The following is a 14343-nucleotide window of genomic DNA, read 5'->3' as shown; positions in this document are numbered from 1 at the left end:
TTTATAGAGCTCTGGCCTCTTAACAGCACTGCTTTAATGACTTCTTGTGGGGTTCTTGGTTTATGTTAGCACTGGCTGTGGAGGGAAAAAAGAGGTCAGGTTTCACAAGAAGGCCGTAGACTTGTAAAATCATACCTAACTGGTAGAAACAAAGTCCATGTCAAGGAGAAAGCCAAGATTTGCATAAGAACATAAGATGTTTTGCCATTTAATGTCCCCCTTAAAAAAATCAAAATTATTCCTGAAACCAATATTGCACTGTATGTTAACTAAAATGTAAGTAAAAATTTTTAAAAATACGATAAAAAAAAAAGGTGAGAAAAAAATCAATATAGAAAAACACTTGTTAGAAAGCAAAGTTTAAGACTATCATGATAGAGATATGCATATTTACATATTCTCAAGTTTCTAAGTTTTCCTGTAAAAGTTTATACAATTTGTTGAAAAGTAGCTATTATTCAGATGTTCTTTTTCTTGCAATTGCCAGATTGAGGGCCCTTGTTGGGTTGAGAATCAAGCATCCATAGCTCATAGGTGATGTCTGCCCAAAGAATGAAGTTCAAAGTACTAAAAAGAGGGCAGATAAAATTAAAGTGAGGGATTTTCTCAGATAGGGGAATAATAGCAGAAAATTTAAGCAGGCAAAACTTTCCATTCCATGCCCCATATAAGTAATAAAATTTATTTTAAAAATATTACTTTTTCTTAGTTACATGTATTGTAGGAAAAATGTAAATTAAAACAAATTATCATATATAATTCTTCCACTAGAGATCTGAACTTAATTACCTATCTTCTTGTAGTCTATTCCCTATTACTTCATTATTGAAGTAGGGGATTTTATCCTCTACAAAAAATTGACCTGTACACATGAAAAATAGGAAAATTATTTGTTTCTCTCCATTTTATGTTTCTTTACATAAAGTCTACAGTGTCTAGCTCAGTAGAAAAGAAGAATTTTAAATCTTAAAATACCCCTGACTTTGTTAGGGCTTTAAAGTTTATTTTTATTGCGTGATGGTCACTAACATCCTTTGTTTGCCTTTCTGTAAGTCATCATTCTGAAAGTAAAAGCAGTGTATTCACAGCAGGACATCCTGTTACTGTTACCACCTCCAGCACCACAACCAAGGTTACTAGGTGCCCAGCAGTGCCCGAGCACACACTCATGTTGTTCTGTGTGTATATGTGTACATACATGTATATGTGTGTGTCATTTAGTATTCTTACAATAACCTTGTAAAGTATCATCCCCATTTTACTGAGGGATGCTGAGGCTTGTGGTTGAGTAACTTCACAAGGGCATGTAGCATGAGTCTAAAGCTGTGATTTTAACCCAGAGCCATAGATTTTAATATCTGCATTCTTTCTTTAAAAAAAAAAAAAGATTTTATTTATTGATTTGAGAGAGAGAGAGAGAAAAAGCATGCACAAGTGGGCGGGGTAGGTAGAGGGAGAGGGAGAAGCAGACTCCCCGATGAGCAGGGAGTTTAACCCTGGGCTCAATCCTAGGACCCCGGGACTCCAACCTGAGCTGAAGGCAAACTCTTAGACAACAGAGCCACCCGGGCATCCCTAATATCCGCGCTCTTAACTGCAAGGATGTACTGCTTTACTGCCCTCCTCTGTCTGCCTAAATTATGTCCTGTAGTTTATTTAGATTTTATTCCTGATTTTCTTTAAACCAGCTAAGGCTAAGGTTTTGCCTTAGCTCTCTACTTCAGTTTTCTATTGCCTTAACTTCCATCATCAAGAAAAGAGCATAAGTTAAATTGGAAGAACAGTGAACACTTTGTTTCCTGAGCTCATTCCAACAGAGCTTCAGAAATAATAAATTCTTTTCTCTGCTAATTTTACATGTTATACATTGCTATTTTTGTAGGTTGCTGTTCTAAAAACTCATGGATGTCTTTCTTCAAATCTTTTTAAAGATTTATTTATTTATTTGACATACAGAAATCACAAGGAGGCAGAGAGGCAGGCAGAGAGAGAAGAGGAAGCAGGCTCCCTGCTGAGCAGAGAGCCCGATGTGGGACTCGATCCCAGGACCCTGAGATCATGACCCGAGCCAAAGGCAGAGGCTTTAACCCACTGAGCCACCCAGGCGCCCCTCTTTCTTCAGATCTTAATGACAGCCTGACATCTTGACCACCTGAACCAGTTAAAAAATCAGGATGGATAAGTATTTGAGGTTTATATTATTAAGCCCTGGTCTTTTATTTTATAAATTTTATAGCTTCCCAGTCTTCCTTAATATGTTGGGTTTCTTCTCATTCTGAGGAAATGAGAGTCTGTAATGGTGATTCGTCAGTGCATCTGAGCTCTTATTTTGTGTTCCCTGTATAGGTACTATACTGTACTCCAACCTTCCAGGCACATAGCCCAGAAACCTCAACTGTTGGATCCTTCCCTCACTTTCCCTTGAATACCTTATGACCAAATCATGGTGTTCTGTGTATATCATCTCTTATATGTGCTCTCTCTTCCATTCCATAATCTCCTGCATCATTCAGGCCCACAGCCCATCTCTTGTCTACTGTTCTGATAGCCTCTTAAATGGTCTCCCTACGTCTAATGGTTCTCCAAGTATTTGGCTTTCTGATGTTCAAATGTATGTGAACTTAGAACTAGGAGAGTAAGAATGTAGGAATAGCTAGCAATTCCCACTAGGTAAATTGTTTTTCAAATAGAGTTTAAACTTTTTAAAGATTTTGTTTATTTATTTATTTCAAGGGGAAGAGGGGCAAAATGGAAGAGGGAATCTGAAGCAGACTCCATGCTAAGTGTGGAATCCAACATGGGGCTCAGTCCCACGACCCAAGATCATGACTGAGCCGACATCAAGAGTCAGACGCTCAACTGAGCCACCCACACACCCTTCAAATAGATTTTTTTAAAAATATATTTGATTTCTAAAGAAATATTAGACCGAGGTAGTAGACTCAATTTGCATGCACTCCTGTCTCTTATCTTTCATGGGTTCCTAGAGATAGAGGTTCTCCTGCTTGTGACGGGAGCCTTCGCTTGAGAATATTATCCTAGTATGCAGGGGTTTAAAGGTGTTACTGTGTTTTGGAAATTTATGATTTTAACACATATTCTTTTCCAACTCGAAAGTCAATGCATATTAACTTAGAGCAGTAGAATTGCTTGGATGTAGAACCAGTAATTTTCATCTTCAGTAGGAAGGTTGGGGATCTCACGAGAGGATTTGCATTGGGTGTCCAGAGACTGCTCCCTAGCTGCAAAACCTTGAGAAAGGTGCTTAATTTCCTTATGCTTCAGTTTCTTCAACTGAAGTGTGGGGTAATAATGTCTGTGGGGTTTAAATAAATTATATAATGTGTTTAAAGCACTGCCTGCCAATAAAATATGTTGGACTATTGTTATTTCTATCATTATTATAACCTCTGTTATGTGCTTTCATAATGCTTGGTGTTTTTCCCTGAAAGCATTTATCACAGTTGGAAGTTGTATGCTGGCATAGTAATTTAGGTGCATGCCTTTCTGTATCATTAGACGAAGATCCTTGAGGGTGGTGCCTCTGTTAGTTTTGTTCATTATTGGATCCTTGACACCTAGAATATCCTAGACACTGAATGAATGTTCGTTGAATGAACGAATGAACTTAGAAGAGATTACTGTAGCCTAAAGTATTTCTAAAATAGGTGTAATTAACATCCTTTTCTGGACTGGGGAGATAGTTCATCTGGCCCATTAGTGATGAATAATTACATGACTCAAAGCCTGCCAGCATGGGTAAACTACAAACTAAATGAATAGTGTGATTATACAGATAATGGGATTGATACTGTGTGACTTGTGGAAATCAAATGCTTTATGTCACAGTTATAATGTGTATCTCTAATTGCAGAGATATTCAGTGTTTTTTAAATATAACTACATGAGAGTGACTTTTTAAATACTGCTGCATGCTTACCATATAAGCAGTTTGGTTTGGAGTAATTGATGTCAAACTACTTTTCCTTTGTGCAGAAAGGAGCCAATAAATCTGTTTATTGAGAATGTACTCATCCAAAAAGAATTAAAAATATGTAGTTGGCATAAAGAAAGCTATTTGTTCCTTTTGATGTAGCAAGGATATATACATTCACTTTTTCTGAAAATTCGGCTAGGCAATTTAAAGACTTAGAAGGGGGGTTTTGTTGCTATCATACAGTGTTTTTGACATTTAAAATTGGAATCACATTTTTTGTGAGATTATTCCTTTTTTGTTTTTTAGCAGTAATGGGTTGACCTATGGAAGCCTTTGAATTAGTAGATGGAAGCTGCTTGTGAGCCCAGCACATCCATATCACATACTTGTATACATTTAGAGGATGTTTTTGAAGCAGGGAAGAGGAACAGTGGGAGTAAGAAGACCAGATAAGGGACTTTCATCGTGGTTTCAGTGAGAGATGTTAGGAGAGGAACACAGGAGTGGATCTGACATGTGTTCAGGAGTTAATATCAGTGGGAACAAGTGAATGAGAGTGTAGAAGAAGGAATTAATAGTATCTAGCTCAGGTGAGTATCTGGATAGTTGTGTGATAAACTTAAGTAGAGACCCAGACTTGGAGGAAATAAGAGGGTTTCATTTTGGACTTGATGAGTTCGAACTACCTTTTATAAATTCCAGGTGAAGGTGTCCAGTAGCAATTAGAGCCATGAGTATGAAACCCTGGGGATGGTGATCTAAGCTGGAGATGTATTTTGGGGAATCAGCTGCAAGAAGTAGATGTCACTGAAAACTGAATGTGGATGGAATCCCCCAAAGAGAATCTGGGGAGAGAAAAGAGCAGGGAATCCCTGGAAGGAAAGGCAGAGGAGGAGGAGGGAGCACCCTGGAAAAGGGAGACTGGAAGGAGGAATCAGAGAAATAGATAAGACAGTGTGGAAGAAATAGGAGTGTGCAATGTCATTGACACTGTTTCAATAAAATAATAGGGGAAGAAGGCAGAGGAGATGTTCAAGATAAAATGTCAGAGAGGAAGAAGGGGAGGGGACTAACATCAGTGACTCTTTTTAGAAAAGTTTTAATGCCATGGGGAAGAGAGAGGGTGGATAGCCGCTTAGAGGGTTACATGCCATAAAGAGATGTCTGGAGTTTTGTTCTTTTTGTGTTTTGAGATTTGGGAAAATTTAATCACTCTCATAGTTGGAAGGAAGGATCCAGGAAAAGAATTTGAATATGCAGGCGAGAAAGAGAGAGAAGCAGATACATCAGGTTCCCAGAGGTGAGGGAGAAGAATGGGGTTGGCCCTGAGGTGGAGGAGTTACAGACACAAGGATGGCAACTTATTTTTATTGTGGAATCATGAATGCCTCATTTTTCTTTCGTCTCAGAGGTACTCATGAGAGTTCCAAAGGGTATTGTGCTTGGTCTTCTTTAGGAAAAATCATTTTCCCAGCAGGTTGAATTTTCAAAAGGGATCAGAGAGTGAGAAATGTTAAATATAAAGGTGTTTGGGGGATTTAAAAGATTCCCCCCCCCCAAGAAATCATGGACAAGGTGAATATGGGATCAATAAGAGAAATTAATGCTTCATCATCAGGCATATCTCCTTCTGCATTAAGTCTGTTACAAAATCATCCATCACATGATACACTGGAGAAATAAGAGTGAAAAAGGCAGATGACAGTGATCATGAAAATGGTTTTGACTTTGTTATCCACTGACAAAAGTGGTGTGAGAACCACTGTTCTTGAGGAAGCAGAAATTTTTGGTTACATACACCCATAAGGTATTACTCTACCCCCATCTGCTTTTTGGAAGTAGATGTTCCTGAGTATTTTCACCATTATTATCCACTGGCTTTGTCTTATACTCTAAAGTCTTGTGATCCATTTACAGATCAATAAAAGTAAGGCTAAGGCAGAATATGTAGTCTTCTGTCTCTTTTTACCCTTCTCAGTCTAATGAAGTGTTAAGTCATGTAGACCTTATGCCCTCTGCTTTTCTTCATGACTTCGCACTTTGTTGATAAACTGTAAGCACACACACGCATATGTATGTATGTATGTATGTATGTATGTATGTATGTATGTATATTGAACTGGTCTCTGCAGAGCGGGGGAGTAAGACCACCATTGGGGCCCTTTATATCCTGAAAAACAGTAGAGGGAAAGAAAACCACAGCGTTCTCTGGAGTCTGGACTCTATCAAAATGGAAAAGCGTGGACACTGATGTCTGGCTCCTGGAGGCCTGCCTAGAATGAGAAAGAAGAATTATCTCTAGAAATATCAACACTTGGAGATTTATCTCCACTTAAGAAATACATGAGACTAAAAATAGTCTCTTGAGTCTCTCTACCTTTAATTCGTCAGGCACACACACACCATTTGTCTTCATTCTCTCCTTTCTCATTCGGCTTCATCAATACCAGGATCATCTGATTCCAAACACAGAGTGACGTGTCTGTGTCCAGTGAGAACCGAGTCTTTGTTTCCATTGAGATATCTGTAGAATCTCACCATTCTCACCGCCACCACCGGGGTCTGTCATTCCTGTTTAAACAACCTATTGGTCTTTTGACTTGAGGCTCTCCTTTTTCCACTCCATCCTGCATATCCATGCCTGGCTGATTTCGCCCAAACACAGCTATTATCAGAACTACTATTGTCTTTGCTTAAACATTTTCAGTGATGTCTTAATTTGTGTCATGGTACAGATCTGTTCTATCTCTAGTCTCCTTCCCCTTTCACATGATCCCTTAATCTGAAATATTCTGCAATAGTTAGTTCTTGCTATTTCCTTACAGTCCTGTAAACAGAGGCTACACATTTCTTCTGTGCTTGCTTCCCTGTCACCTGGAATGTCTTTTTCCCCCCTTCCATCCCAACCCAACTGAATCTTCAAATCCAATCTCTGTAAATGGTTTTTACCTGTCTAATTTGTCTTTCTTGATTTCCCTTTTCTCTGAAATATAGTAGTATGTGAAGTTCATACCACACAAAAACGGTATGTGATTACATATCATTAATTGTTTATTTTGTTTCAGTTGTATTAATTTTTTTTTTCAAATGGGTTATAAGTTTCTTGAGAACTTATTTAGAATTTCATCCTGGTAAAGACCAGATTCCCTGAGTGAGGCCACGGTCAGTTGTTTTTCCAAAATCATTGTCTAAACTATCTTTGTGCTGGTTAAGCTGGGTCAGTCTTTTGTCTGGGCAGGAGTTCAAGTCTGATATCTAGCATAATGTTATTTCCAAGTATAGTACAGTGTAATAGTACCTGTACTTATTCTAAATTTGTAAACTTTATCTTATAGCGATTTCTACATTTGAAGTTCAGCCGATTTCTACTGAGGTCCAAGAAGGTGGAGTTGCTAGATTTGCATGCAAGATTTCCTCAAACCCTCCTGCAGTCATCACATGGGAATTAAATCGGACAACTCTGCCTGTAACTATGGACAGGTAAATGCAGCTTTTTGTCATTGGAGATGATGCAGGAGTAATGAAGGTGTCGTGAGATTTACAGGGGTAAAACCATTATGGAGCTTATTTTCATTTACAGTAGTGATTACCAACCTCTTTAAGACATTTCAAACTTAAGGTAACAATTAGATCATCAGTCTTTGGTACATAGGGAATAATTTCCGAGTTTTGGTTTAGATCATAATTCAAATAACCTACCTTACTGCTTTGTTACTTTCCTCAAACAACTTTTCCAGTCATAGGACTACCTGAGCACCTGCTTTGCCGCCCAAGGATTTAGGAAACCAAATTAGACCTCCACTGTGGCTATAGCACTCCTACTTTGGGGGTCTCCCATATGCCCTGGTAGTTGCCCATTCTGTCTCCACCTCCCATTTCTGGTCTCCTCTGGCCCCACCACACACGCCCCCAGTGATCTGCAGGTCGAGGTTTAAGGATCAAGAACTTCATAGCAACTTCATAAAGTCTGATTTCTGTCCTCATGAATAGCAGTATTCCAAAGTAGGTAAAAATAATTTGCTAAAATGGTAGGATGCTGAGATGGAAAACGTTATTCAAAAAAGCTTTTTTTTTAAAGTAGATTCAGGTATATCTTGGAGAATACATCTATTTTAATAGGCAAGACATCAGAATTTGAAAAAAATCATACTAAGCTCTAGACCACCAGTTATATAAGCTATAATGTCAAATGTAACTTGTATAAAATCAGACTGGTAGATTTCACAAATCACATACTGCGTAGTTATGCATGTTTCAGAGAGCTGTAGTAACCCAAATGAGAACAGTTGCATCAAGCTAATATTTTAAATGGTCTTTAAAGTATTGCATTGTCTGGCACTTTAAAAAAGGTTGAATGTATTAATCATAGAATACATGTTAAAATATAAAATCTCACTTCAAAGAATTTAATCCCCTTTCTTCTTTTAACAGGATAACTGCCTTACCAACAGGAGTACTGCAGATCTATGATGTTGGCCAAAAGGATGCTGGAAATTATCGTTGTGCTGCTGCTACTGTAGCCCACAGACGTAAAAGTATGGAAGCCTCTCTGACAGTGATTCCAGGTACCACGTGGAAGAGACTTCAGCTTTTATTGGCCCAACTATTTTTCTTTTGTGGCTGTAATAGTATGCCATAAAGTAGTACTGTAATTTCACTTAGATTATTGTTATCTAGTTGGAAATGGTCGCTTTTATCCTTATTGGGCACCTCTCCTTTCACAGGCCAGCTTGTTTTAAGTTACGTCAACATCTTTAAGAAAGAATGAATATTTGTTTTGTAAAAATATAAAATGTGAAAAGAGAAAAACAATTATCCATTTCCACCAAAACTATCCATTGTCAATAAAGATGTATTTCTAGTTTGGTATTTTTTTGCTTGTTGTTTTAAGAAAAATTATAATTTGTGTTTATAAAAATGATACATGGTTATTATAAAGATTATATAATATCTAATGTCTATATATTATATGTAATATATAAATATAGACATAATATATATAATGTAGGCATATTATATGTCTATAAAAGTATAGAAAGAAAAACCTTTACATTAAACAATGTAAAAATATACAGATAGAAGTTTAAAAATATCTCCACCTCCAATACCCAGAAATTATCATTGTTAACTTTAAGTGAACATAATTTCTATATTTTGCCATATGTGAATATAGTTAGAAGGGAAACTAGCCAAAGAGATGAAGATGCAGAAAAAAATATGTGTCTTATTAAAATGGAATTACATATGTATATATATACTAGTTTTTATTTTTAAATAATGTAAATTTACTTGAATATAGTGGAAGAAAATCTGGACTGAAGACATTGTTGAACTTCATAAGAATGTTTGTTTTTCACAAGTTTCCTAAAAGATCCTTGGAGATTAAAAAAATCTCTTTGGAAAAAAATCTCTTGGAGATTAAAAATTATATTTTTAACACTATGTTTTAACATCAGGTAGTATCTGTTAGCTTTCTGGTATGAAAGATTAAAGACAAAAGCACTCCAACACTTCTTCTCCCCACTGTCACATAAATTCTTAACAAGATTAGTGAAAGGATTAAATGAATGTTTGAGCCTCAATTAAAAGTGAATGATACGGAAACAACTAAATGTCCGTCAACTGAAAAATGGATAAATAAAATGTGTTCTATCCATGTAATTAAAGTCTTTTCTGTTATTATTACTCAGTAAAAAATGAAATACTGGTACACATTGTAACACAGATGAATCTTGAAAACATTTGCTAAGTGAAAAGAAGCCAGTTACAAAAAAGACCATAAAATATATAGTCCCGTTCTTACGAAATGTCTAGAACAGGCAAATCTAGAGAGACGGAAAGATTAGTGGTTGCCAGGCTGGGGAGAGGAGATTGCTAATAGGTGTGGTGTTTCTTTATTTTTGGAGTTCTAAAATTGATTGTGGTAATAATTACTCAACTCTGAAAATACTAAAAAATCATTAAAATATCACCAAAATGGTGACTTATTATGTGAGTTATATCTCCCTAAAATTATTTCCTAAGTGAATAACTTAAGGATATTTTAACTTGTTTCACTTATTATATCTTATTTGTAATTTGTTCTCATGTTGTGCCTTTTCCTCCTCAAAGCTAAGGAGTCTAATTCCTTCTACACACCAACCATTATGGCAGGCCCACAGAACATAACAACGTCTCTCCATCAGACGGTTGTTTTGGAATGCGTGGCCACAGGAAATCCCAAACCAATCATTTCTTGGAGCCGCCTTGGTAAGTTTTCTCAGGGAAAGAAGTCTTTAAACTTTCTTCATTCTAAAGAAACTGATAAAATGTTTATTTTATTTGCAAAACACATGTTTGTCATATAAGTAGCTTTTAACTTAATGGCATTTCAGTGTGTAGAGAAAAGGATTTTGTGTAGCAAATTTTATGCTTTTTTATGGTATGATTGGATAGTGATCTTTTGACATAATTTTAGATCTTATGTTACATTATTTTCACTGAAGTATTCTCTTGGAAATAGATCACAAGTCCATCGATGTCTTCAATACTCGGGTACTTGGAAACGGTAATCTCATGATATCTGATGTCAAGCTGCAACACGCTGGAGTATATGTTTGTCGGGCCACAACCCCAGGCACGCGCAACTTTACGGTTGCCATGGCAACCTTAACTGTCTTAGGTATGTTCTATTTCATTCTGCATTCAGGAGAATCTTGTATTTTAACATTTATTGTTTTATCTCATTCATTGCTTACTTATGCCTTTCTTGAGTTTTGTAGTGTTGATATGAAAGTTGATATGAAGTACTGTAATCCAACAATGAATTTTAGGAGAAAATTAAAGCCCTGGGTTAAAACATAATTATCATGCCTCCTGTTTGCCTGCATACCATTATGTTCCTTCTTATTTAAGCATCCCTTTTATGTCTTTGTTTACCCACCAGCAAATCCACATATCCATTTACCAATCTAAAATTTTATTCTGTTGGTTGTGGGTACTCACAAGTGGCTGTATATTATTGGGCTTAGTTAAGGTGGACTATAGTGGATATATTTTTAGCGTGTTGACACAGAGGTTCTCAATAGGAAAAACCTTGGGAGAGTGAACATCTAAATGAGCAATGCTGAGAAAAGGCATCTGGATAGATATATGTAGAGCATAGATAAGAGGCTCCGACTGTTAAATATTTTCAAGGATGGAACTTGAGTCATTTGCCAGACTCTTCCTTGACTGTTTGTATGATTCCTGTTTTGGGGACATGGAAATTTTTTCCTTTTCTTGTTTCTTTAAAAATAGCTCCACCTTCATTTGTTGAATGGCCAGAAAGTTTAACAAGGCCTCGAGCTGGCACTGCTCGATTTGTATGTCAAGCAGAAGGAATCCCCTCACCCAAAATGTCATGGTTGAAAAACGGGAGGAAGATACATTCAAATGGGAGAATTAAAATGTACAACAGGTAGGCTATGCTATTGTGCTACTCTTTTAGAGAACATATAATGGCTTTCATAATTGTTATGTGAACTGGTTGTAATACCAAATATCAAAATTATCTTGGTATTTTAAACTAATATAAAAGAGAAGTTAAGATTATAACATCAGCACGCCCTAGATTCTTCTGTGTTTTATATGGATCATGGAAGTGATAGATTATAATGAAATAAATGATGGACAGTCCCCTAGACTTGGGTACTCATCCTGATAAGCAAATAGCTAAGTTACTAGCAAGCATATTATGCCTTTGCAGTCTCAGTTCCTTCTTCCTTTATGGATAAAAAGAGAAACATTAAGCTCAAACTTAATGATTTTAAGAACTCCTTTTTATTAGTATAAATATGAATCTTCTTGTAACATTGCCAGATGTTTAACAAAACTTTAAAATTTTTGTTTATCTGAATTTATGTAATGTTGCAAAGTTACATAAATTAGATGCTATTACAAAGTAATATACTTTCTTATAAAAGCCAAATTTTAAAAAAGAGGTTAGTCACTCACCTAAAGCAAACAGCATTTGGCTATCACTATTTCTTAATTAAACTCAGAAAATAAGAGTAATTTTAAGCAACTCAGATTTTTCAGTAGGGTTGACTACACAGTTTTTTGTTCTTAGTATAAACTTTTGCCACTTAAAATGAGAGTGAATTTAACAATAGTTTATATATATTTTTACATCATTCTTAGCATTTTTCATAGAAGTATTTTTTTCTTTCTTCAGTAAATTGGTAATTAACCAGATTATTCCTGAAGACGATGCTATTTATCAGTGCATGGCTGAGAACAGCCAAGGATCTATTTTATCTAGAGCCAGACTGACCGTAGTAATGTCAGAAGACAGACCCAGCGCTCCATACAATGTGCATGCTGAAACCATGTCCAGTTCAGCGATCCTTTTGGCTTGGGAGAGGCCACTTTATAATTCAGACAAAGTCATTGCTTACTCTGTGCACTACATGAAAGCAGAAGGTAAGCAATTTGAGGAGTATTTATCTTCAACTGCTACTTCTTGTCAGTAATTTCAGTATGAGTGACATCTTACAGAATCCAGAAAAAATTTTTTTTCTGAATGTCAGTTCTATAGTATTTATCTCTTTTAGTAAAATAATCTATCACCCACATATCAGTTTTTGCTAAATGTTCTTATTATTGTATACCTGGTATATATATGTATAGTTTAAGATTTTTATGTTTAGAAATAAGTACTATCTCTGCCTGCTGAAAATGACAGTGGTGGAGTGATGAATTTCATTCCAGCCAAGATATAAATTCTTTAGCAATTAAAGTATGCAGTTACATAGGAACACTGGTGTAACTGGTTCAGAAAATAATATGGGAAAAAAAAAAGAAAAGAATATGGTAAATTATGGTCACTATAACATGTTATTTTTAAGGGGGGGAAGTACACATTATCAGATCTCCATAAGTTGATTTTATATGTTTTGAATGCTTCCTGAAACCATTTAGAACCTTAAATATTGAACAGGACTGTCTTTATTGATATGTCATTTCTTATATAAAACTAGAAAATCAGATCTGCCTTAAAATTTTTATTCAGAACTATTAATTCTATTTTTTGCCCTAGTATTTTCTTTTGGAAAAAAAAAAAAATTGGAAAAGGAAAGCTACTTAGAAATCCTAGAGCTTTCTCTAGTGATCTCTCGTAGAAACCACAGAATTTACAAGTTTTAATTGTGCACACAGTCCAGATTTTATGCAGTAGACATTAAAACAAACCTCAGCACCCCAAAATGATGGTATGATAAAGTTGTTCATAGAAACAGGTGGTTTGTTGTTGTTTGTTTTTTGTACTTTGAAGTAGTATTTTGAAAAGGAATATTTTGAATTTAAATCAGGAGTTGTGTTAGCAAGAAGAATGAAAGTCTAACTGAGCCTGTTGGAGTATGTTAATTCCCTTCTTAGTGATTTAGGAAGGTAAAAGGAATGCTGGTTTTGGTGGAGACCACTCTTGTTCGCTATTATGGTTGTTTCATTAGAGCCTCCACATGTGGCTCAGTGGTCTATTCAAGGACAGAACAAGGCTTTTTAATTCGAACTCAAGGACCTTGTTTGGTAGGTCAGAAATCGTACTATGCAGTTCCTAATTAACGAGCCATTAGCCAGTCTGTTGTGAAATGGCTGTAATCTTGTCTAATTAAAATGCTATCAAGTTAATTCAGAAATGTGGGAAAACTTAATAGTGGAATTTGCCTTCTGTTTTGTTTATAAATCCAGTGTGGGGGAGAAGGGCCTTCGTCTTAGAGCATTTTGATGAAGTTGACGTGCATTTACCGTGAATTGTTCTCAAAGCACAGGAGCTGCCTTTGCACTTTACAGATTTGCGCCATAGGAATTAAATCCCACAAAGACAAATTCTTTTCTGTACCTTGCCATGCATATTTTATAAAGAATTGCTGAGAATTTTTTTTCCCCTCTTTGGGGGGGAAAAAAAGTTCGTTGTGGAACAAAGTGTTTTGAAGCACATTCCGTGCCTCCCAGTTCTTTTGCTTTCAGTATAAATAAAAAGAACAACTTGTGTCAGTCAAATTTAATAGAATCTCTAGGGCCAAAATGAGATCTTTTGCAGGACGACTTTTGGTTTGGTTTGTTTTTATAAAGCGTAGAGCCATTACATTCCCTACTGTCTCTGCATTTACGTATAAAAGAAAAAGGAAGGCATGAGTTAAATCAAGTAAAACTTAACACCTTTTGCAGGACAACTGTTGGTTTGGTTTGTAAAGTGCAGAGCCATTACATTCCCTACTGTCTCTCCATTTATATATAAAAGAAAAAAAAAGGCATGAGTTTAAGCAAGTAAAACTTAACACTGTTACAAACTACAGAGTTCTGCAACTTTAAGCTCGCTCTTCTGTGTTACTTCTGTACATTGTCTCTGCTATGGGTTTTGACTGGATTTTAAAACAAATACAGAA

General features: G+C 36.0%; 1 protein-coding gene across 1 annotated transcript in view; it reads left to right on the top strand.

Annotated features, from left to right (window-relative positions):
• The window catches only part of LOC101687903 (protogenin), a 118889-nt gene that overhangs the window by 49486 nt on the left and 55060 nt on the right, over positions 1–14343 (top strand). Inside the window, 6 exon segments of the mRNA XM_045067459.1 lie at positions 7273–7417; positions 8369–8502; positions 10049–10186; positions 10440–10598; positions 11216–11375; positions 12132–12379. Coding sequence (XP_044923394.1) covers positions 7273–7417; positions 8369–8502; positions 10049–10186; positions 10440–10598; positions 11216–11375; positions 12132–12379 — 984 coding nt within the window.

This window comes from Mustela putorius, unplaced genomic scaffold (assembly GCF_011764305.1).
Source record: "Mustela putorius furo isolate JIRA1106 unplaced genomic scaffold, ASM1176430v1.1 tig00003896_pilon_pilon_pilon, whole genome shotgun sequence".
In the NCBI taxonomy this organism is placed as follows: Eukaryota; Metazoa; Chordata; class Mammalia; order Carnivora; family Mustelidae; genus Mustela; species Mustela putorius.
The sequence above is the reverse complement of the archived record's forward strand: the minus strand, read 5'-3'. Positions and strand labels throughout refer to the sequence as shown.